The 26308-nt window shown below is 36.6% G+C and overlaps 1 protein-coding gene across 4 annotated transcripts in view; it reads left to right on the top strand.

Annotated features, from left to right (window-relative positions):
* The window catches only part of SCN7A (sodium voltage-gated channel alpha subunit 7), an 82613-nt gene extending 64288 nt beyond the window's left edge, over window positions 1-18325 (top strand). For 3 of the 4 annotated variants that reach the window (XM_067026230.1, XM_067026232.1, XM_067026231.1), the window contains 6 exons: window positions 6312-6590; window positions 7360-7413; window positions 8173-8310; window positions 11824-11928; window positions 12256-12526; window positions 15212-18325. In XM_067026230.1, coding sequence (XP_066882331.1) covers window positions 6312-6590; window positions 7360-7413; window positions 8173-8310; window positions 11824-11928; window positions 12256-12526; window positions 15212-16266 — 1902 coding nt within the window. In that variant the 3' untranslated portion in view covers window positions 16267-18325. The remainder of the gene's footprint in view (window positions 1-6311; window positions 6591-7359; window positions 7414-8172; window positions 8311-11823; window positions 11929-12255; window positions 12527-15211) is intronic. The other variant, XM_067026233.1, reaches the window with a different exon arrangement.
* Window positions 18326-26308: the final 7983 nt, after the last annotated feature.

Raw genomic sequence — 26308 nt, 5'->3', positions numbered from 1 at the left:
TGTTGTGGCCTCTCCTGTTGCAGAGCACAGGCTCTGGATGCACAGGCTCAGCGACCATGGCTCACAGGCCGAGCCTCTCTGCGGCATATGGAATCTTCCCGGACCGGGGCACAAACCCGTGTCCCCTGCATCGGCAGACGGATTCTCAACCACTGCGCCACCAGGGAAGCCCCATGACTCTTTTTTGAATTGTGGTTTTCTCAGGGTATATGCCCAGTAGTGGGATTGCTGGGTCATATGGTAGTTCTGTTTTTAGTTTGTAAAGGAACCTCCATACTGTTCTCCATAGTGGCTGTATCAATTTACATTCCCACCAAAAGGGCAAGAAGGTCCCCTTTTCTCCACACCCTTTCCAGCCTTTATTGTTTGTAGATTTTTGATGATGGCCATTCTGATTGGTGTGAGGTGATACCTCACTGTAGTTTTGATTTGCATTGCTCTCATGATTAGTGATGTTGAGCATCCTTTCATGTGTTTGTTGGCAGTCTGTGTATCTTCTTTGCAGAAATGTCTGTTTAGATCTTCTGCCCATTTTTGGATTGGGCTGTTTGTTTTTTTGATATTGAGCTGCATGCGCTGCTTGTATATTTTGGAGATTAATCCTTTGTCAGTTGCTTCATTTGCAAATATTTTCTCCCATTCTGAGGGTTGCTTTTTGTCTGTTTATGGTTTCCTTTGCTGTGCAAAAACTTTTGTTTCATTAGGTTCCATTTGTTTATTTTTGTTTTCATTTCCGTTTCTCTAGGAGGTGGGCCAAAAAGGGTCTTGCTGTGATTTATGTCAGAGAGTGTTCTGCCTATGTTTTCCTCTAAGAGTTTTATTGTCTGGCCTTACATTTAGGTCTTTAATCCATTTTGAGTTTATTTTTGTGTATGGTGTTAGGGAGTGTTGTAATTTCATTATTTAACATGTAGCTATCCAGTTTTCTCAGCACCACTTATTGAAGAGGCTGTCTTTTCTCCATTGCATATTCTTGACTCCTTTATCAAAGATAAGGTGACCATATGTGCGTGGGTTTATCTCTGGGTTTTCTATCCCATTCCATTGATCTATATTTCTGTTTTTGAGCCAGTACAATACTGTCTTGATTACAGTGGCTTTGTAGTATAGTCTGAAGTCCAGAAGTCTGATTCCTCCAGCTCCGTTTTTCTTTCTCAAGATTGCTTTGTCTATTCGGGGTCTTTTGTGTTTCCATACAAATTGTGAAGGCTTTTTTTCTCATTCTGTGAAAAATGCCAATGGTAGTTTGATAGTGTTTGCATTGAATCTGTAGATTGCTTTGGGTAGTGGAGTCATTTTCACAATGTTGATTCTTCCAATCAGACAACATAGTATATCTCTCCATCTGTTTGTACCATCTTTAATTTCTTTCATTGGTGTCTATAGTTTTCTGCATACAGGTCTTTTGTCTCCTTAGGTAGGTTAATTCCTAGATATTTTATCTTTTTGTTGAAATGGTAAATGGGAGTGTTTCCTTAATTTCTCTTTCAGATTTTTCATCATTAGTGTATAGGATTGCAAGAGATTTCTGTGCATTAATTTTGTATCCTGCTACTTTACCAAATTCATTGATTAGCTCTAGAAGTTTTCTGGTAGCATCTTTAGGATTCTCTATGTATAGTATCATGTCATCTGCAAACAGTGACAGTTTTACTTCTTCTTTTCCGATTTGGATTCCTTTTACTTCTTTTTCTTCTGTGATTGGTGTGGCTAAAACTTCCAAAACTACGTTGAATAATAGTGATGAGAGTAGGCAACATTGTCTTGTTCCTGAACTTAGAGGAAATGGTTCCAGTTTTTCACCTTTGTGAACAATGTTTGCTGTGGGTTGGTCATATAATGGCCTTTATTATGTTGAGGTAAGTTCCCACTATGCCTACTTTCTGGAGGGTTTTCATCATAAATGGGTGTTGAATTTTGTCAAAAGTTTTTTCTGCACACATTGAAATTATCATATGGTTTTTTTTCCTTCAATTTGTTAATATGGTGTGTCACATTGATTGATTTGCATATATTGAAGAATCCTTGCGTTCTTGGGATAAACCCCACTTGATCATGGTGTATGATCCTTTAATGTGCTGTTGGATTCTGTTTGCTAGTATTTTGTTGAGGATTTTTGCATCTATGTTCATCAGTGATACTGGCCTGTAGTTTTTTTGTGTGTGTGACTTCTTTGTCTGGTTTTGGTATCAGGGTGATGGTGGCCACGTAGAATGAGTTTGAGAGTGTTCCTCCCTCTGCTATTATTTGGAAAAGTTTGAGAAGTATAGCTGTTAGCTCTTCTCTAAATGTTTGATAGAATTTGCCTGTGAAACCATCTGGTCCTGGGCTTTGGTTATTGGAAGATTTTTAATCACAGTTTCAATTTCAGTGCTTGTGATTGTTCTGTCTATATTTTCTATTTCTTCCTGGTTGAGTCTCGGAATGTTGTGCTTTTCTAAGAATTTGTCCATTTATTCCAGTTTGTTCATTTTATTGACATATAGTTGCTTGTAGTAATCTCTCATAATCCTTTGTATTTCTGTTGTTACATATCCTTTTTCATTTCTAATTCTGTTGATTTGAGTCTTTTCCCTTTTTTCTTGATGAGTGTGGCTAATGGTTTATCAATTTTGTTTATCTTCTCAAAGAACCAGCTTTAAGTTTTATTGATCTTTGCTTTTGTGTCCTTCATTTCTTTTTCATTTGTTTCTGATCTGATCTTTATGATTTCTTTCCTTCTGATAACTTTGGGGTTATTTTGTTCTTCTTTCACTAATTGCTTTAGTTGTACGGGTAAGTTACTTATTTGAGATTTTTCTTGTTTCTTGAGGTAGGATTATATTGCTATAAACTTACCTTTTAGAACTGCTTTAGCTGCATCACATATGTTTTGGGCTGTCATGTTTTCATTGTTATTTGTTTCTAGGTATTTTTGATTTCCTCTTGATTTCTTCACTGTTCTCTTGGTTATTTAGTAGTCTATTGTTTAGCCTCCATGTGTTTGTATTTTTTACAATTTTTTCCTGTAATTAATATCTAGTCTCATAGCATTGTGGTTGGAAAAGATACTTGATATGATTTCAATTTTCTTAAATTTACCAAGGCTTGATATGTGACCCAAGATATGATCTATCCTGGAGAATGTTCCATGAGCCCTTGAGAAGAAAGTGTATTCTATTGTTTTTGGATGGAATGTCCTATAAATATCAATTAAGTCCATCTTGTTTAATGTGTCATTTAAAGCTTGTGTTTCTTTATTTATTTTCATTTTGGATGATCTGTCCATTGGTGAAAGTGGGGTGTTATAGTCCCCTACTATGATTGTGCTACTGTCAATTTCCCCTTTTATGGCTGTTAGCATTTGCCTTGCATATTGAGGTACTCCTATGTTGGATGCATAAATATTTACAATTGTTATATCTTCTTCTTTGATTGATCCCTTGATCATTATGTAGTGTCCTTCTTTGTCTCTTGTAATAGTCTTTATTTTAAAGTCTATGTTATCTGATATGAGAATTACTACTCCAGCTTTCTTTTGATTTCCATTTCCATGGAATGTCTTTTTCCATCCCCTCACTTTCAGTCTGTATGTGTCCCTAGGTCTGAACTGGGTCTCTTGTAGACAGCATATGTACAAGTGTTGTTTTTGTATCCATTCAGCCAGCCTGTGTCTTTTGGTTGGAGCATTTAATCCATTTACATTTAAGGCAATTATTGATATGTATGGTCTTATTACCATTTTCTTAATTGTTCTTGGTTTGTTTTTGCAGCTCTTTTCCTTCTCTTGTGTTTCCTGCCTAGGGAGGTTCCTTTAGCATTTGTTGTAAAGCTGGTTTGGTGGTGCTGAATTCTCTTAACTTTTGCTTATCTGTAAAGCTTTTAATTTCTCTGTTGAATCTGAATGAGATCCTTGCTGGATAGAGTAATCTTGGTTGCAGGTTTTTTCTCCTTCATCACTTTAAATATGTCCTGCCAGTCCCTTCTGGCTTGTGGAGCTTCTGCTGAAAGATCAGCTGTTAACCTTGTCGGGATTCCCTTGTGTGTTATTTTTCCCTTGCTGCTTTTAATATTTTTTCCTTGTATTTAATTTTTGATAGTTTGATTAATATGTGTCTTGGCGTGTTTCTCCTTGGATTTATCCTGTATGGTACTCTCTGCACTTGCTGGACTTGAATGACTATTTCCTTCCCTGTATTAGGGAAGTTTTTTTTTTTTTTTTTTTTAATTTATTTATTTAGGCTGCATTGGGTCTTGGTTGCTGCGCGTGGGGTTTCTCTGGTTGTGGCGAGCGGGTGCTACTCTTCGTTGTGGTGCACCGGCTTCTCATTGCGGTGGCTTCTGTTGTTGTGGAGCACAGGCTCTAGGTGCACGGGCTTCAGTAATTGCAGCACATGGACTCAGTAGTTGTGGCTCATGGGCTCTAGAGCGCAGGCTCAATAGTTTTGGCGCATGGGCTTAGTTGCTCCACGGCATGTGGGATCTTCCCAGACCAGGGCTTGAACCCATGTCCCCTGTGTTGGCAAGTGGATTCTTAACCACTGCACCACCAGGGAAGCCCTAGGGAAGTTTTCAACTATAATCTCTTCAAATATTTTCTCAGTCCCTTTCTTTTTCTCTTCTTCTTCTAGGTCCCCTATAATTCAAATGTTGGTGCATTTAATTTTGTCCCAGAAGTCTCTGTGACTGTCCTTGTATTTTCTCCATTCTATTTCCAAGATTTTGTATCATCTTTACTATCATTACTCTGAATTCTTTTTCAGGTAGACTGCCTATTTCCTCTTCATTTGTTTTGTCTGGTGGGTTTTTACTTTGCTCCTTCATCTGCTGAGTATTTCTCTGTCTTCTCACTTTGCTTAACTTACTGTGTTTGGGGTCTCCTTTTCACAGGCTGCAGGATTGTAGGTCCCATTGTTTTTGATGTCTGCCCCCAGTGGGTGAGGTTGGTTCAGTGGATTGTGTAGGCTTCCTGGTGGAGGGGACTGGTGACTGTGTTTTGTTGGATGAGGCTGGACCTTGTCTTTCTGGTGCAAAGAAACACATCTGTTGTGTTTTGGGGTGTCTGTGAACTTATTATAATTTTAGGCAGCCTCTCTGCTAATGGGTGGAGTTGCGTTTCTGTCTTGCTAGTTGTTTGGCATGTGGTGTCCAGCACTGGAGCTTGCTGGTCATTGCATGGAGTTGGTCTTAGCGTTGAGACAGAGATCTCTGGGAGGCATCTCACCAACTGATATTATGTGGGGCCAGGAGGTCTCTGGTGGTCCATTGTCCTGAACTTGGCTCTCCTACCCCCAAGGCTCAGGCCTGACACCTGGCCAAAACACCAAGACCCTGTCAGCCACAAGGTGGTACAGTGGTTGAGAGCCCGCCTGCCAATGCAGGGGACACGGGTTTGTGCCCTGTTCTGGGAAGATCCCACATGCCACAGAGTGGCTAGGCCCGTGAGCCATGGCTGCTGAGCCTTCATGTCTGGAGCCTGTGCTCTGCAATGGGAGAGGCCACAACAGTGAGAGGCCCACGTACTGCAAAAAAAAAAAAAAAAAAAAAAGAAAAGAAAAGAAAAGAAAATGGAAAATGTGATCTTAAGACCAGCACATGGGCATCATGTGGCAGCTTGTTAAAACTCGAACATCTCAATCCTTCTTTTCTTTTCTTTTCTTTTTTTCCTTTTCTTTTCTTTTCGTTTCTTCTCTTCTCTTCTCTCTCTCTCTTTCTTTCATCAACCATTCTGATTGTTTTTGTCCTACTGCAGGCATTTTACTCCTCACAATTAATAAACCAGGGCCTCGCTTCCTCCCTTCCAAGGGTCATGTTGGGTGAAGCTGTGCTGGGCTGACCTGGTTGGGGTTCAGTAGCCCTCAGGACCTATTATATTCTTCCAGCCTCTCTCTACTTCTTAGAAATCCAGCCCCCTCAACCTGTCTGCCACTCCCTCGAGCCAGGCCTATCTTCTAAAGCTAAGATGTTTCCTTTCTCCTCCACAGTTAAAACTTTCCAGAAATATCAGCAACCCGAGGCTGGTATCATCTGATTAGCCAGCACTGAAGTTGCTCAGGCAGGAGGCAGCAGGACCGTCTGGGCAGGTGTGGGTGGTGAGGTAACTTGGGGTGTGCTGAGGCTGACACTAGAGCACAGGCTCATGGCCTTTAATATATATTTTTAATTGAAATTTGTTTTTTAGGTTATTCAAATACCAGATGTGATCTATTAAATCTTTAAAGATGGCCTTTTTTGTTGTTATTTCAATATGACATTAATAAATATTTCCAATTTAATTAAAAAACTTTCACATTTCTTACCTAAAGTTTACATGTTTGTTTTTTATATGCCAGGTGGTAGTGAGAGCTTTGGTAAAAACAACTTTACCCACATTGAATGTGTTACTGGTTTGCCTTATGATCTGGCTGGCTTTTAGCATCATAGGAGTACACTTATTTGCTGGCACATTCTATGAATGCATTGACCCAACAAGTGGAGAAAGGTTTCCTATATCTGAAGTCATGAATAGAAGTCAATGTGAAAGCCTTGTGTTTAATGAATCCATGCAATGGGGGAATGCAAAACTGAACTTTGATAATGTTGGAATCGGTTTTCTTTCACTGCTTCAAATAGTAAGTACATGTTTGAATTTGTGAATTACATGTTCATTCATATTGTATGTGAACATAATGGACAAAATGTGGGTGCTTAATAAAGTTGGTTTTAAATTATTTTAGCAATTATTAGTTATTAGATACATGCTATGGGACATACTATACTAAGCTCATTTAGAAAGACAAAAGTGAAATATAGTCCTTGCTCTGTGGGGAGAAGGAAGTGGAAATAAAGGTAGGACTAACAGAGGAAATGACAGGTACTGGCCACAGCTATTTCCTCCACCACTGATGAGATAATAGGTTCACAATTTTTTATCTAACTCAGATTACTGCTATTTTGTTTCTACTTAGTGCTTTGAGGAATGGCTACTTGGTCCCCCAATATCTAGCAGATATAAGGTGGTGAATAATTCTTGCCTTACTTCCATCATAGTAAAGCACATATACAGCAGTTACAACTAACTATGACACTTGGGCAGCATGTATTTATTTACCATTTATCTATCTATCTAACCAGTGCTCGTTCTCTCTCTTTTTATTAATACTATCTTAAAATATTTTAAGTTATTAACTACAGTTAAGCTAAGTAGTTTTAAATAGTTGTTAATAGACAATATAAATGTAAAAATGAAAGTGGTAACGATCTCAATTACACAGTATATTGAAGTGTGGTCAGCCTTACTAATCAAATGCTTTACTGTATTAATAACAGATTGAGTTTTAATTTTTATTTGCCACAAAGCATAAGATTTCCATAAAAATTAAATACATGCCATTTTTACAGGCCACATTTAATGGATGGATCACTATTATGAATTCAGCAGTTGATTCTGTTGGTGTAAGTACAATATAATCCTAGTGCCACTGTTAAGGTTCACACAACGTCATTTTTGCAATTCAAGGACAGGACACAAGCAATAATTGAGTAATTAACATGGTAAAAGCAAATGCTTATGCTAGATAGAAATTAAATACATTTCAGATTGAATATTTCATGAACAATGAACTCCTTCTAGGATTATATACAATGGTTGAGGCAAAATAGACCCATTTGAAGGATATCATAACAATGATTAAACCAATGCAATAAACTTTAAAATTCAAATAAAAGCCATGATATCTCTTCACCAACGAACAAAGAGGAAATATTGCCTCAAGTATCACTTTTGTATTTTTTTGGTCATAAATTATTTTCTAAGTCTTAAAAGGTGAGTATAAATACTTTGCTTATTTTCTCACTTTTTATTTTATTTTTAAAAACAATTTTTTCAGAGAAATTTTAGATCTACAGCAAAATTGAGAGGAGATTTTACAGAGATTTCCCATACACCCCTGCCTTCACACATGCACACTTCCCCATATTGACATTCCTCACTACAGTGTTACATTCTTTACCAAAGACAAACCTACATTGACACATCATAATCACCCAATGTTCATAGTTCATAGGGTTCACTCAGTGTTGTACATTCTATGGGTTTGGACAAATGTATAATAACATATACCCTTTGTTATAATATCATACACAGTATTTTCACTGCCCTAAAAATCCTCTATGCTCTGCCTTATTTCGCTTATTTTTTAACTTAACTTTTAGGTAGATATGCAGCCTAATTTTGAAGACAACATCTACATGTATTGTTACTTTATTGACTTCATTATCATTGGATTATTTCTTCCTCTGAGTATGTTGATTGGTGCTATTATTGCTAATTTCAACAAACATAAATTAAAGATAAGTATAAATATTCTTTGTTCATCAATGCCTGAGGGAAAAAATATGTCCTGCTTCAAATTATTGCCTTTGGATTCAGCTTAATATTGTTTTGATTTGGTACTTATCTTTTAAAAAATGATTGATATTCCTGCAGATTGATGGATATTGATGAAATGTTCACTTTTACATTGTTTTCTATATTCAGATAAGCACAGACAAGTTTAAACGTTAAAAATTACAAATGTTTCCCCAAAGCAATCTACAGATTCAATGCAATCCCTATATAACTACCACTGGCATTTTTCACAGAACTAGAACAAAAATTTCACAATTTTTATGGAAACACAAAGACCCTGAATAGCCAAAGCAATCTTTTTTTTTTTTTTTTTTTTTTTTTTTTTTTGTGGTACGCGGGCCTCTCACTGCTGTGGCCTCTCCCATTGCGGAGCACAGGCTCCGGACGCGCAGGCCCAGCGGCCATGGCTCACGGGCCCAACCGCTCCACGGCATGTGGGATCCTCCCGGACTGGGGCACGAACCCGCATCCCCTGCATCGGCAGGCGGATTCTCAACCACTGCGCCACCAGGGAAGCCCCTAAAGCAATCTTGAGAACAAAAAATGGAGCTGGAGGAATCAGGCTCCCTGACTGCAGACTATACTACAAAGCTACAGTAATCAAGACAGTATGGTACTGGCACAAAAACAGAACTATAGATCAATGGAACAGGATAGAAAGCCCAGAGATAAACCCACGCACATATGGTCACCTTATCTTTGATAAAGCAGGCAAGAATATACAGTGGAGAAAAGACAGCCTCTTCCATAAGTGGTGCTGAGAAAACTGGACAGGTACATGTAAAAGTATGAGATTAGAACACTCCCTAACACCATACACAAAAATAAGTTCAAAATGGATTAAAGACCTAAATGTAAGGCCAGAAACTATCAAACTCTTAGAGGAAAACATAGGCAGAACACTCTATGACATAAATCACAGCAAGATCCTTTTTGACCCACCTCCTAGAGAAATGGAAATAAAAATAAACAAATGGGATCTAATGAAACTTAAAAGCTTTTGCACAGCAAAGGATACTCTAAACAAGACCAAAAGACAACCCTCAGAATGGGAGAAAATATTTGCAAATGAAGCAACTGACAAATGATTAATCTCCACAATTTACAAGCAGCTCATGCAGCTCAATATCAAAAAAACAAACAACCCTATCCAAAAATGGGCAGAAGACCTAAATAGACATTTCTCCAAAGAAGATATACAGATTGCCAACAAACACATGAAAGAATGATCAACACCATTAATCATTAGAGAAATGCAAATCAAAACTACAATGAGATATTATCTCACACTGGTCAGAATGGCCATCATCAAAAACTCTAGAAACAATAAATGCTGGAGAGGGTGTGGAGAAAAGGGAACCCTCTTGCACTGCTGGTGGGAATGTAAATTGATACAGCCCCTATGGAGAACAGTATGGAGGTTCCCTAAAAAACTACAAATAGAACTACCATACAACCCAGCAATCCCACTACTGGGCATATACCCTGAGAAAACCATAATTCAAAAAGAGTCATGTACCAAAATGTTCATTGCAGCTCTATTTACAATAGCCAGGAGATGGAAGCAACCTAAGTGTCCATAATTGGATGAATGGATAAAGAAGATGTGGCACATATACACAATAGAATATTACTCAACCATAAAAAGAAATGAAATTGAGTTATTTGTAGTGAGGTGGATGGACATAGAGTCTGTCATACAGAGTGAAGTAAATCAGAAAGAGAAAAACAAATACCGTATGCTAACACATATATATGGAATCTAAGAAAAAAACAAAAAGTCATGAAGAATCTAGGGGTAAGATGGGAATGGAGACGCAGACCTACTATAGAATGGACTTGAGGATGTGGGGAGGGGGAAGGGTAAGCTGTGAGAAAGTGAGAGAGTGGCATGGACATATATACACTACCAAATGTGAAATAGATAGCTAGTGGGAAGCAGCCGCATAGCACAGGGAGATCAGCTCGGTGCTTTGTGACCACTTAGAAGGGAGGGATAGGGAGGGTAGGAGGGAGGGAGATGCAAGAGGGAAGAGATATGGGAACATGGGTATATGTATAACTGATTAACTTTGTTATAAAGCAGACACTAACACACCATTGTAGAGTAATTATACTCCAATAAAGATGTTAAAAAAATTACAAATGTTTCTGTATATAGGTTTGCAAATAATGACATGCTGAAAAATAACATTGTTATGCATCTGCACAAATATCTGAAGACGTTCAAGAAAAATAAACCACACTTTTTTACTCTCTGATATACTCCAAGTTTTCAGAGTCATAACCAGCAGAGACATCTTTGTCGGTTGAAATAGCTTTTTCTGCTAGAAATAGAGGGAGTCATAAATCCTAATTACACAACCTAAATAGGAGCGCTCAAAACAAATAAGAGAATTCAGAGGCAGAACTGAACAACCCATGTTTGGTGCCATCTCCACACAAAGACTCCCTTCAGGGCTTCTAGTAATACAAATGCCTCAAAAGTCATATAAGTTCACTTATTTTAACCTCAGGGTCCTACTTTCTCTTAGGTGTAGGAATGTCTTATGGTAAATCAAAGAAAATAAGAGTTTAATCTTGAAATTCCATCTTTGGCCACGTCATCAAAGTTTAGCCACATGTAAAATCTGGTAAACAAACCACTCTGAGTCTGCACTAATTAGATGGGATTAGAGAGATCAGTGGTCAAATGAAATATTCATTGGATTGGATGCTTCATCTTCCTAGGGATTTCAACCTAATGGGATGACATCCTAGGATTTGCTTCTGGACTTCAAACTGATGACCCCTGTCAATTTTAAGTGAGCAAGTCCTGACATGGGCAGTAACAATTCCTAATTCCTAGATTAACACATTAAATGTTCACCTCTTATTCACTTTGCATATTCTGTATAAGATACTGAAATTAGCACTAGAAACACAAAAATGAATAATCCCTAGAAGGTTCTATGAAGAGGTAAGCACTGGTGCTTTTTTAATAATAGTGAAAAGTATCTTCTAATAGTATTTGGAAAATTAAGTAACATATGAACATATAAAAACACATATATGACCAATTATATTTTTTCCTGATTATTAAAAGGTACAAACCAGCTTTACCTTTAGCTTTTTAGTTCAACTTTTCTTCGTCACCTTTCCAGATATCTTCTGCTGTTTCTCCTTTGTCTCTAACAAGAGGTAGGCCTCAGTAACTAAAAAGTTAAAATAGGGTTCACTACACACAGGAAAGTTCATCAAAAGATAATTATCAATCATTTCCAGTGTATACTCTGTGTTTTGTATGAATTTTTGTGCAGAAGGTCAGACATGTTTAAACATGATTTAGTTCATTGCAGTTAAGCCTTTTTTAAAGGATTAAATCAAGAATTGCCAAGCTTTTGAAAACACATATTAATGTAAGATGAAATTTTGATTAAATATGATTTTAATATCTTTTTCTTTCATTTCTTTACCTGAGAGGCTCAAATATCTTTATAACAGTGAAACAGAAGAGACAATACCATGCACTGAAGAAGCTGATGTGTGAAGTCTCTCAAAAACCAGTACCTCGCCCAGGAGTAAGGAAATATCTAGATTTTTTTTTTTTTTTTAAGTTCTGAAAAAGTTTCCTTTATATATTCTCTCTTACAAATGAAGATGTGTTTTTAAAATTCTTAACAACAAATGCTTTTGACAAAATTTTTAAAATATAGTCTTTGAAAGAGCTTTTGATGGTCTTTCTGTTTGTTTGCTTTTACTCTGTGCTATAGTTATAGCTTGGTAAAAACTTAGTCTTCAGTTATTCTCCTATTTATCCTGGGAGGAAAGCTGTAAATCTAAAGACAATATGTCTGTATAAATATCTTATTAATAAAAATATTACACCTTTTTTCTTTACACAACAGAACAAGTTCCAAGGATTTGTCTTCGACTTGGTAACAAATCAAGTTTTTAATGTCATCATCATGGTTCTTATATTTTTCCAAGCAATAACCATTATGATACAAAGTGATGAACAGAACCCCAAAGTTGACATTGCTGTCTACTGGATTAACTCAGTTTTTGTTATACTGTACACTGGAGAATGTGTACTAAAGCTCATCGTTTTCCATTATAACTATTTCACCAATGGATGGAACCTTTTCGATTTTGTGGTGGTTGCTTTCTCTATTACAGGTAAGATTTTGTTTAGTCAGATTTTCATTTGTAATAATATTAATTCAGGCAAGCTCTTAGAGTAAACATCTCCTGAGATATAGTCTCTTAATAAGCAAAACAGGTAGGGATCCTTTTTATTTCCAGCAGGAATGCCTTACATTTTTACATTCATACATGTACACATGCCTGGCAGATATAAGATATTAAAAATACTTCCTGAATTAATACATAGACTTTACTTCACAGACCAGCAGATAAATGCTTAATTATCCCTTCAGTATATCACATACATTATTTTTCTAAGATGACACTAGAAGGACCTTTATGTCTTAGCATGATATAACCTTTCAAACTCATTATTTTTCCCTTTCCTCTAATCTCTAAAACTGTTTGCTACTTTCACAACACTAGAGTTTTAGGGTTTAATGAATTTGTTACAAGTTTTCTCTTACTCTGGAGATCCCAGTCCTTTATTTAACAAATATAGTTGACTACCCTCTTTGTGAATATATATTATGCTGTGTGCAAAGAATTCAGTTACAAACAAAGTAGGCATAATTCCTGTATATACATAGTTTATACTCTATCAAGGGATGCAGATAATTAAACAGTACATTTTAATGTTGTGCTATTAAAGTTATGATAAGGGGAGAAGCATGGGGTGCCACAGCAGCACAACAGAGCAAGGATCACCTATTCAATAAGTAGAGATCAGAGAAAACTTCATGGAAGAAGCAAAAATCTAAATAGAGACCTATTGGATAAGGAGATAGCCAAGAATCTAGGATAAAAATTTTTAGGCAGAGAAAAGTTTGTTTATTGTCTGCCTCCCATAAGACACATACTAGAATATTACCTCCATAAGAGTAGAAACAATATTTAATGTTATTGTCAAGTACTATTCTATGCAGTCAGTAGTGAAAAATGTAGATAAACTGTTCAGCTGTGCTCCCAGAAAATTCATTCATCAGCTGGTAGTAGAGGCAGTGCAGCTGATATTGATAGACAAGTACAAGAAGCTTGCTAGAAAAGTATGTAAAGTCAGGAAAGGGCTGATAGGAAGAAAACAGAGGAAAACAGAATTAAAAAGCCCCATGAGATTGAAATGAGAGTTACTGAATCAGACATCTAGAAGGAGAGGAAACTGCAGTCCAAGATAAAGATGTTCGAATTTGAGATCTCAGAAGGTCAGGTATCCTGGGTGCAGAATGTGACCATAGATGGGTGTGTCTACAGTAAAATGATGGAGATTATTAAAATTTAAGAAAGCCAAATACTGGAGGGCTAGCCTTTCAATGGGTTGTTGATGATAGGTGCTGGGGTGGAAAGGGTGACAGTGAGACATGTACCAAAGTCTCCAATGAATATGAATGAGGGGTAATGAATAGATCATAGAACCAAGGAATGGTAGGAGATGGTATAGTTGAATGTCATGGTCCACAAACTGTCAAAAATTTCTTTTTTGTTTATAAAATTAATGTGAAGGAAAAGTATTGAAAATCACATTGGAAAGAGGGAAAAATGCTTGCTTGTTCCATCTTTCTACACTGAGAAATGTGGAATGGGAAAGGGTGAGTTATCTGTGCTTGAGAGTGTTGCAAGGGAAATTGTGTCCTCAAGATAGAGTCAGATTTTAGATAAGAAAGGAAGTGAAGAAAATTTAGTGATGAAGAAGTAAAAATGTGTCTGTAATTAAGTAGGGAAACCTCCTGCATAATGGAAGGGTTTGAGAGATTGAGGAGAAATGAACATTTGAGTCAGAGTAGAAAGTTCACTAAAGCACTGTGGAAGTGAGGGTTTATGTAAGACAGAACGTCAGAGAGAATGCCATCATTGACAGTGACCAAATTAACAGAAATGTGAGACGTGATCCTTCCAGATTCAGCAAACATACCATCTCATTTAGAAAATCTCATTTAGAAAATCATGGGATTTTCCCCTTCTCCACCTTCTGAACTCAGAATGAACCACACCCTGTCCAGTACTTTCAGAGAGCATCCTTATGTTTTTTATGGTAATTATAATTTCACCTTGCTTTATAGTTATATATCTCCCTCTCATAGTGCTGTCATCCTCCCACCATTGCCAGAAAGAAAAGTTCTTGGCAAAGACTCATTTATTCAATTCACATTTAAAGCTCCTAAGGTCCCAGATACTATTTATGAAGTCAATAAATCAAATTGTAATCTGTGATGACTGAATACAAAATATTTTTTAAACTATGTTTATCCACTAGGTCTTTCTGCCTTGCATTATAGTTAGTTTAAATATCTACCTCTACTCCCTGGATTATATGGTCTTTGAGGATAGGAGTCATGTCTCTCATGTTTGAATATTTTCTTGACAACTTTATTAGGTATCCAATAAAGGTTGGGTTGAATTAAATTTCTTTATCTAACTGCAATCAGGAAAAAAAATATGACTATTGTCCTATATTATGAATTCATGCCATCTGTGACTCCAGAAGTGCTTGATCTGTAATACTCTGAAAATGATGGTAGAAATAATTCTATTCCAAATTTTGTTAGACACTCTGAGCATTGCCACAATTAGTATTTGGCTAACCCAGACTTTCAATATGTGCTACATGTTATACGGGAAGGATTAATTACCTTAACATATAGGAGAAAACCAAAGGAATGTAAAATAATTTATATTCCTCTAAATAATTGTATTGCCTACTTTATATTTTCCTACACCAAGGACTATTTCTGCCTCTGATGGTGGGATATTACCTTGTACCTCCTTCCCTTGTGCAACTGATACTTCTCTCACGGATCATCCACATCCTGCGTCCTGAGAAAGGACCAAAGGTGTTCCATGATCTGCTGCTTCCTTTGATACTGTCCCTCCCTGCATTGTTGAACATCAGTCTCCTCATCTTCCTGATCATGTTTGTCTACGCCATCTTTGGAATGTACAATTTTGCCTATGTTAAAAAGGAAGCTGGAATTAATGATGTGTCCAACTTTGAAACCTTTGGCAGCAGTATGCTCTGTCTTTTCCAAGTTACAATATTTGCTGGTTGGGACGGGATGCTCAATGCAATTTTCAACAGTAAATGGTCTGACTGTGATCCTGATAAAATCAACCCTGGGACTCAGGTTAGAGGAGACTGTGGTAACCCCTTTGTTGGAATTGTTTATTTTGTCAGTTACATCCTCATATCATGGCTGATCATTGTAAACATGTACATTGTTGTTGTCATGGAGTTTTTAAATATTGCTTCTAAAAAAAAAGCCAAGACATTGAGTGAAGATGATTTTAGGAAATTTTTTCAGGTATGGAAGAGGTTTGATCCTGATAGAACCCAGTATATAGACTCCAGCAAGCTTTCAGACTTTGCAGCTGCTCTTCATCCTCCTCTTTTCATGGCAAAACCAAACAAAGGCCAGATCGTTGCCATGGATCTTCCCATGGCTGTCGGGGACAGAATTCATTGCCTTGACATCTTACTCGCTTTAACAAAGAGAGTTATGAGTAAAGATGTAAGCATGGAGAAAGTTCTTTCAGAGATGGAATCTGGATTTATGTTAGCCAACCCTTTTAAGATCACATATGAGCCAATTACAACTACTCTGAAACGAAAACAAGAGGTAGTCTCAGCAACCATCATTCAGCGTGCTTATAAAAGTTACCGTTTGAGGCAAAATGACAAAAAAACATCAGATATTCATATGATAGATGGGGATGTGGAAGTTCAGGCTATCAAAGAAGATTCATATTATGACAAAACTGAGGGAAAGTCAACTATTTAAAGCCAGATCTAATCCCACTTACTACGTTTTCACCTTCTTTACATATCCCCCAAATGTTAAAAGTTTAGATCAGAAATAAAAGCAAAGATCAGAGAAACTAAAGATTTCACTTAAAACTCAATTGTTTACAGCACATGGAAGATAAACTTGTGCTCACAAGATCCCATGTCCAATTCACTTTTACCCCTGTATATTCAGTCTGACCAAGACAACCCCTTGATATTACTGCAGAATTAAATTGGGTTAAAACTCTTGTTTAATAATCCAATACTTGTTTTCTCTATATGGCTTATATGGTATGTGCTTCTTCTGGAGGGTTGGGGGAGGTAGTAGCAGAAATTAGTAGCCAGAGGAGCTTACTTATACATTTTATGTCTACTTTAACTTGATGGGATTCAAGTAACTACTAATGGGACTTAATTACAAATACAAAAGTACTTTCTTAAGTGGGATGGTATTTTTAAAAATAGTATAATGCTACAGGCCATTAAATCATAAACTTGCCTAGAGAGGAACAGGGGAAGAGGAAAGGTAGTTCTTAGAAAGTGTCTTTGAGATTAATCAAAGAGACTCTTGGGCTGATTCAGACCACTTTTGTTTTTTTGCGGTACGCGGGCCTACAGGCTCCGGACGCGCAGGCTCAGCGGCCATGGCTCACGGGCCCAGCCGCTCTGCGGCATGTAGGATCTTCCCAGACCTGGGCACGAACCCGTGTCCCCTGCATCGGCAGGCGGACTCTCAACCACTGCGCCACCAGGGAAGCCCTCAAACCACTTTTGAAAAAGACTGATTAGAGCCTAGGTTTTGTTTTTGATCGTTTTCGTTTTATTTATTTTTGGTTTGTGAATTAATATTGTTTCATTTTTCTTGGATTCCTGGTTTCTCATCTTTTTGGCTACTTCCAGCTAAGGACCATTCTCTCTTTAAGAGAATGAGTTCCTAGAACAATCAGCATAAAGGGAACTACAGTTATAGCCTACATTTTCTAATTGTTCTCATTTCTCATTGGGAAACAGTGGCCACTTTGTAGTACTTTTCACTGCACTTCATGGATTTTTATAACTTTGAGAGAGAAAATGATCACTAAAACTGAGTGGACTTTGAACTAGGAGATCAAAGTGTGAGTTTGTTGTTCGTGGTGTTTTATAACATTAGTGTATGTAAGTTAGTTTCCACTTTCTCATTTATCTTTCCAAGTTTTCTGTTTTGTTTTGTGTTTATTTCATCACATACATAATTACTATGTAAAATGTTTTATGTTTGAAAAACTTTAAAATCCTAAGCATTAATTTTCACTAGTAAGATAGGCACAAATAGTTGTTTTGATGTAATCATAAAATGCAGTCTCTTGCATCCCTGTAGTTTGAGATTCAGATATTTATTCTATTTGTATGATGACTGATTTCAGTGTGCCTACAAAGTCCTAAAGGATTCAGAAAGAAAATATGTATACCTATGACTTAATGAAAAGCTTTAAATATGTTGTATGACATTCACTTAAATATCAGTAATTGTATTTTATTATGAATGCATGATCTTGATTGAGCCTTAACTATTATAATCTATTTCTGCTCCTCAGAAATGTATTAACCTGACCAAGATGCCTTTGGGGGATCCCCTAAGCAAATGTAATTTCAGGGTTCTGTTTCTTACTATAAGTCATCCTTCCCTCTCTTCTCCTGTTCTCCATCATGTGATGCTGACCAGTGAGGAATCAGTGTTAATTTGGTGACATGGTGACAGCTGGTGCTTTATTTAAGCTTCTCAATTTTCTATTTCTTGGAAATGCTTTAATGTGGAAACTACTTCAAATATTTAAACTGAATCTAAGCTTGCTTCTGTAAGTTCCATAAAGACTATGAACTGATTTTAGTTCGAAAATGATATCTTTTAATTGTAAATCGTGTTTGCCACTAACCTTCCAAAACCTATGTAAAGAATTATTTTTAGCAAATTTTGCAATATATTTTACTTTTAGATGCTAAAGAAAATAGTAAATACAACTTGTTAACCAAGGTAAGCTTTGGTTCTTTTTCTTTCGTAAATTAGGTTGGCAACTTTGTGTAATAAGAATTTTTTAAAATGAGCCTTACATTAAAGCTTATTCATTCAGGTTCAAAGTTCAAAACTGAAAATATTTTTGCTTCGTTTGGATTAACTTAATTTTATAAAATAAATATTAGTAAGCTTACCAGAGGTCCTTACAAACTGAAAATGTAAAAAGCACTCCTCTTAGCAAAATCCGAAGTTTGCTAGATATATCTCCATATTTTTAGAAGCTGCTATATGGAAGATAATGCTGAAATTAAATTTATTGGTATGCTAATATTTATCAATACCTGCTTCTTTAACATTTTTCTTTCTGCTTCTTTAATAAATATAGTTCACTTTAAAATGGTTTTTTAAATGTTGGAAATAGCTACCATTTACTGAGCAGACTGTAAAGCCCAGCCTCGTGCTAAGTATTTATCATGCATGAACTCAGCATTCACAACTCATGAAGCAATGATAATTCTCATTTTATAGATGAAAAAACTCAGGCTTAGAAGGGTTATAAGGGCTTTTATATGACACAGAACTTGTAATTAACATGGCCAGGAATGCAAACCAGGGCTAGTTTCAGAGCCTTAATAGTTAACCACTCTGTATGACAACTGTCTAGTAATAAATGACCTGGGTAAAGACAAAGGGAGTTTAAGATAAATTATATTTTTGTGCAGCAATAAGGAATCTTCTTCCCTCCCTCTCCTCTCCCCCACCCCTCTCTCTCCCTCTTTCTCTCCCTTTCTTCCTCTCTCTCTCCCTTTCTCCCTCTCTCCTTCTCTCACCATCATCCAGCCCCCACCACCACCACCACTGCCCACACCCCACCCCCGTGGAAGGAATTTTAAAAGTCATGACCACTTCTGGAAAAAGGAAAGGCACAAGGGATAAAACTATAGAAGATATTTTTATTCAACATTTATTGAATGCTAGATACTAGAGATAAACCCAGAGCCTGGATAGACATATATACATATACACATAGATACATACAAAGATAAATATGAAACTAAAGGATTTATTGGCTACCAGGGGAAACATAACTATTCAGCTGGATATATAATATATGGTAATTTTTATACTATTTCATATAACCTATAATATATATATACAGGAAGGAATGATGGATTCTACATTAGAAATTACATGTGATGTTAATAAAATGAGCCCCTGAAGAAAAAGATTTTATCAATTAGAGAAAAAGGTAACTGTATTCAACACAGAGACACTTTTAAGGAGAGGAGTTCATCATGGAGATGAGACCTAAGGTTCCAGCTACTAGTTCTTCAATCTAGATGATAGAGAGAGGAATCAACAATAGGATAAAATTTTCACAGCAGAGATGGAATAGAAACTGGAGCAGAATTACTCTGGGCACTCTGAATCCCTTCCCAGATATGCTTTATTTTGCCCTTTGGTTCTTGAACCCTCTCCTCCTTTGACTGCTCCTTTCAATAAATTCCAGGTCCACATGCTCAACTCTAACACTCAATAACATGCCCCAGTGAATGACTGAGGCTTCACTCTACCGGTGGGGATTTTCCTCTTTATGTTAGGTAACCTAAAACTGTCGGGGTCAGACACTTACTCTTCTCATCTGTAAGTGAACCTCTCTTATCTTCACTGACTTCAAAATTACAAATTAGCTCACAGGATTTTCTCTCAACTCCAGCTATCTACACTATTAACCATCCAGGTGGCACAACACCCCTACTTCTGGATTCTAGTCTAAACCACATGAAGGTAACATTTTCAAATGACCCATAAGTTCAGGGTCCCCATTCATACAAAATTGCATCACCATTCTTCCCTTCTTTTCTTCTTACTATCTTTCATAAAAAACTGTTGAGCATCTCCTAGGCACAGTAATTTAGAGATAAAGTTGTCTTTATCCTTAAAAAGGTATTAGTCAAGGTTCTCCAGAGAAACAGAACTAATAGGATACATAGAGATATATAAGAAGAGATTTATTATTATGGGAATTGGCTCACACAATTATAGAATCTGATATATGCCATGTGCAAGCTTGAGAACCAGGAAAGATGACAGTACAGTTCTGTCCACATCCAAAGTCCTGAGAACCAGGAGAGCCATGGGGTAGCTCCCAGTCCAAGGCCAAAGGCCTAAGAACTGGGGAGGGATACTGGTGTAAGTCCCAAAATCTGAATCTAAAGGCCCTGGAACCAGGAGCTCCAATGTCCAAAAGCAGGAGAATGTAGATGTCCCAGCTCAAGAACAGAGAGAGAGAATTCATCCTTCCTCCACATTTTTGTTCTATTTGGACCTTAAATGAACTGGATGATGCCTGCCCATTTGTGAGGGAAATCTTCCTTGTTTTCATTCTTTTACTTCCAATAGACATATGTCACTGAATTTGAAGTGGGTTTCTTATAATCACTATATGGCTGGGTCACATTTTTTAATCTACTTTTTACTGGTATATTTAGATCAATTACATTTAAGGTAATTATTGATATGTTAACATTTAAGTTTGTCATTTATTATTTGTTTTCTATTTGTTTCCTCCAGTCTCATTTCTCTGGTTCTCTCTTCTTACCTTCCTGCACAATTCTGAACATATTTTAGGATTCCATCTGGATTTATTCATAGTGCTTTTAAGTGTATCTCTTTGTATATTTTTGGTAGTGCTTGTTCTGAGTATTACTATATCTACTTATCTATATATCTATCAATCTACAAATTATACAGTCTAATATAAAGCATTTTACCACTTTTAGTGAAGTATGGAAACGTCACTCTCATTCGTCTCTTTGTCTTCCCTATTTGAAAATATTATTGTCTTGGGAATCAGAAGGCACTACAATTTTTGCTCTAGTCATCAAATATGGTTTTAAAACTCATAAGGAAAAGAACAGTCCCTTGTATGAGTCCATACTTCTGCTCTTTACATTACTTCTTCTTTCCTCCTGACACTCCATCATTCCTTCTGTTATCAGTTATTTTCTGTTTGAAGAATTTTGCTTAGCCAATCTTTAAAAGTAAGAGAGTTTATTTCTTTTTGATATTTTTATATTTAATATATATTTATTGCAAGTTGAAATGATAGTGTTTTGATATATTGGGTTAAACAGAATATATTACTAAATTTTTAGAAAGACTATGTCTGCTAGTAACAAATTCTTCTAGCTTTTCTTCCCCTGAGAATGTTTTTATTTCTCTTTCATTCCTGAAGGATAAATTCATAGGATATAGAATTTGTGGTTGACAGTTTTTTGCCTGAAGAATATTGTGCCATTTCTGGCTTCCATAACCTCACATAAGAAATCCATTGTCATTTGCATTGGTATTCATTCCACTGTAGGTAAAATGTCATCTCCTTACAGCTGCTTTCAATAATTTTTAATTTTTGGTTTTCAAATTTTTTAATTAGGTGCAGCTTTGGCATGGATTTCTTTGTGTTTATCCTGTTTGGTATCTACTCAGCTTCTTGGAACTGTAGATTTGTGTCTTTAACCAAATTTATGACATCTTCAGCCAATACTTTCTTCAAACAATTTTTCAGCCTTGCTTTTTCCTCCTTTCCTTCTGAGATAGTAACAACATGATGGATGACTCTTTTGTTATTGTCTCACAGGTACCTGAGGCTCTGTTCATTTTTTTTTTTTACAATCTTTTTTCTGTCTGTTGTTCAGATTGGGTGAATTGTATTGTTCGCTGCTTAAGTTCACTGATTTTCTCCTTCATCATCTTCACTCTACTGTTGAACCCATCTATTGAGTTTTTTATTTCTGCTATTGTATTTTTCAGTTCTATAATTCCACTGATTTTTTCTTATAGAATCTATTTATTTGCAGTGATTTTCTGGCTTTTAATTTGTTTCAAGAGAGCTTGCAATTCATTGTTGAAGCATTGTTATAGTGGATGTTTTTAAAATATTTCTCAGATAATTCCAGTATCTGACCCATCTCAGGATTAGTGTCAACTAATTGTCTTTTCTCCTTCAACTTGTGATTTTTCTTAGTTCTTGGTATGTTGGCTGTTCTTTTAAAATCATACTCTGGATATTTTGTCTATATTAGGAGATACTGGACCCTACTTAAATCTTTTATTTTAGCAGTTGATCACACTGTTTAGGTTTAGCATATAGGTCTTGGTCTATTTTTGCAGGCTGTGGTTCTCATAGTAGTTTGATTTTCAGAGCCTTGGAGGTGTTATTTTGGTTTTCCTTGTTTATCTGATGTGGCTTGGGCTGCCACTGGTCCCTGCTGGACTGAAAGAGGTTTCCATAGGCCAAGCAATCTGGCTTTTCTCAGAGGGAGGTCAGGGAAAGAGGAAGGATCCCTCTACTAACGGTTCATGAGGACAAGGAGACTTTCTGGCCCAGGCTACTTGTGCCTTCATCCTCCTTGCTGGCTCCTCCTATCCATTCAGGTGTCTCTGGGCAGAGAAGGAAAGTCTCTGCATCTCCCAGATTACTGGGTTTAATTTCCACTCTTTATGGCTGCAACTTCTGTAACTGATACTTTGTTATAGCTACATCTAGTCTCTAGGGAACTTCTTGTAAACATGCCTCCTGCACCCTGATCCCCAGCAGCCCCGACCCTGCCTTCAGGCCTAGAAGCAAAATCCCTTGATCTCCCTTTAAACTTTGCCCATACATTTTATAAGCTCAACTCTCCACAAGTTATCCCTGATCCATACACCAGCTAAACTTTTGGTCTTTTATAGTTCTTGAAACTGAAACAACTCAAATTCTACCTCCTGTAATAATTGACCTCAAAGTAAGCTTAAATCTTATTCTCTATCTTTTTAAAAATTTTTTAAATTTAACTTTATTTTTTTGAAAAAGTAAAGGAAGGAAAAATGGAAGGAAGAAAAGAAGGAAAGGAGGGAAGGAGGGAGAGAGGAAGGAAAGAAGGAAGGAAGGAAGAATACATCCTATGATACTTGTATTTTGCTGAGTGTTAACAAGCTTGGAACCACAGCTGAATTGATTGCTCAGAAAAATAGAGAAACTATATGGCTCTGAGAACATGGGAGGTAGGAGAGGAAACTTGGATATACAAGAGCTGGTCAAGCAACGTTTGGGAAGAAGTGACCTGTGTGGTGAGACTTGTAGAGTGAATTGTTTAGATTTTTTCACCTCCCTGGTGGCCCCACTTTGAAAGAAGCACTACTGTTTTCAGTCTGGGAGAATCTTTTTTTCTAGTCTGAAGAAAGGAAATTCACCTTTCCCCTGTGCTTTTTCAAGATGTTTTGTTTCTATCTGAAACTTACCTAAAACCTATAAGTTTTCCTAAAGATCCAGGCTTTTCAAAAACAAAGTCCAGAGTACTTAGAAGCTATTTGTCTTTTCTGCCTTGACATATAATTGGCTGGGTTTAGAAAGAACAAATCAGTTCTCTTCCTAAATGTGTGGAAATTGAGGGAGGGCAGAAGCAAAGGTTAAAAGGGTGAAAAAAAATCTGAACTGATATCAAATAATATCTGAAAATATGCAAAATAGTGTATTCCAACCCTACACTGACTCTCAATTTTTGCTTAGGATTCTCTCCAATAATCCTAAACAAGTGAATTGGAAAGAAACTATCATAAACTCATGAAATAGTGCTTTTTGATCATTGGGTACATCATACTCTTTCAGTACATGAAAGAGCTTTCTTTTTTTTTGCTGAATAATTCTTTTTGTGTTAAAATTCTTATAGCATAGACTGTCTCATATATGCCAAAAAAGCAATCTGTTCTTATTTCCAAGTAGTATATTTAGATACAAAAACCAAGTAAAATACAGACTCTCTGACCTCAAGAAGTTGACATCTAGGTGGAGCAACAGACCATTAATAAAATGACATAAAAATAATTAAAGGTGGTATATGCTGCAACTCCGATTACTAATGGAAGTAAATGTACCACAGCTACTAAATTGATTCTCACCGTAGGACTTGATCTGGCCTTTGAGCACACACTAGCAGTATGAACACAATTAGGAAAAACAGTATTTTCACAAGTGTCAGCCCAATTCTTCTTCCTTTCTTGCTTCAACTCCCAATTACTTGAAGTTCTTCTGCTCAGAAAATCACATCTTTGCTGCCACAACCCAGCCTGAGCACTTGAAAATCCATCACCAAAAATACTGTCTTAATTCTCTCCAAGCTTCCAGTCTATCCAGCAGAAACAGAGATAGCAGCCTCCTTTCCAAATGGGCACCATACTCTCATCCTGATGAGAAAACTACAGAAAATTCAAGGCACGACAGTGAAAACTGTTCCATAAGTTCCTTTTAATAAGTCTAAGATTTAGATATAGGCTAATTTCTAACTAGGTCTCATCCTTAAGCAGACTCAGTATGTTACAAAGACTTTCTTTTTTTCTTAACATCTTTATTGGAGTATAATTGCTTTACAGTGGTGTGTTAGTTTCTGCTTTACAACAAAGTGAATCAGTTATACATATGTTCCCATATCTCTTCCCTCTTGCGTCTCCCTCCCCCCTCCCCTCCCTATCCAACCCCTCTAGGTGGTCACAAACCACCTAGCTGATCTCCCTGTGCTATGCGGCTGCTTCCCACTAGCTATCTTTGTTCCCCCAAACTTGTTCTCCCATCCTTACGTGGTAATAGCATTCCTGATTCTTAGCTAGATAATATGGCCTTCTGGAATAAATACTATACTTTATAACCTTTTTTTTTTCCAATTAAGGCTGTCCATGTAACTAAATTCTATCCTTTTTAACTTTCTTTCCACTGACGAGAACATGGATGAAGAGGCAGGGCATCTGTTATGAAACAAGGGAGTCCAACAATCAATGAATGCTAAGCACTAAGAAGAGTCTGGTTCAGATAATCATACTTTATGATTAAAGTATAATCATATTTTATGATTAAAGTAGGGAACAGTCAGATCACATTGTGTCTCCTTTACCTAAGCTATGAAGAAAAATATGAACGCTGAAGGATGACCCAAACCTCTTTCCAAAATTTCCGGGCAAAGGTCCAAATCTTAAAAAAAAAAAAAAAAATCACACCATTACAGCAGAATCATATTCTCTAGAGCCTAAAACTGAAAAATTGTTATACAGTAGTGCAGTAGAGAGCATAGCACTCTAATATAATAACCCATTATAATTGGCTCTTTGTTAGCCATATGGGTATTACGGGCAGTAGTTTCCAACCCTACACTGACTTTTACTTTTTGCTTAGGATTCTCTCCAATAATCCTAAACAAGTGAATTGGAAGGAAACTATCATAAACTCACAAAATAGTGCTTTTCGATCATTGGGTACATCATACTGTTTCAGTACATGAAAGAGCTATCTCTTTTTTTTGCTGAATAATTTTTTCTTTTGAATTGTTCTATCAACCATCCTTGACAGTTATGGTGAAGGAAAGTATTCGTTCTCTCAACTGAACAAAGCTTTTAGAGCAAGGAGAAGCACTGACATATTTAGGAAAGCAAGACTCTGCAGTAGTAGCATCAGTTTGATTAAAGGAGATGTGTTGATTTATTTTCCTTTACATCCCAAAGAGTGACTAAGAATCATCTCTAAGATGTCTGTTTTTCTCCTGAACCTTAAATTATTAAACATATTTCCCTGTCTTCACCTTGCTTTCTGCAGAAGAAAGCACTGCATCCTTCCAGTGCACACAAAGATTCTACTGCAGTGCAATCCAAGAAAAACCAGCCAAGGTCTGCTGAGGATCTCTGCTGCTGCAGCATTTGATACACACAGGAAAAGTCTCATGCATAATGTACAGTTATAAACAGGTAGCCATATCAAGATCTCTTCACTTAATGCTATTCCCAAACACACTCCAAGGAAAGTAACTGGATACCTTCATTAACGATTGATCTGTACAGGAAGAAAGTATGATTAAAAGCTTTCAAGACATCGATTGCATGTGCATTAGCTTACATTGACCTGCATTGTTTTCTACTGAAAACCCATGCAAATTGTAGCAATAATGAGAATTGTAGTGCTAAACAGAAATATAAAATATTTTAAAACCACAAGTATGAAAATCCAGAACAGTTCATCCAC

This window comes from Kogia breviceps, chromosome 2 (genome assembly GCF_026419965.1).
Source record: "Kogia breviceps isolate mKogBre1 chromosome 2, mKogBre1 haplotype 1, whole genome shotgun sequence".
NCBI classification, from domain to species: Eukaryota; Metazoa; Chordata; class Mammalia; order Artiodactyla; family Physeteridae; genus Kogia; species Kogia breviceps.
The sequence above is the reverse complement of the archived record's forward strand: the minus strand, read 5'-3'. Positions and strand labels throughout refer to the sequence as shown.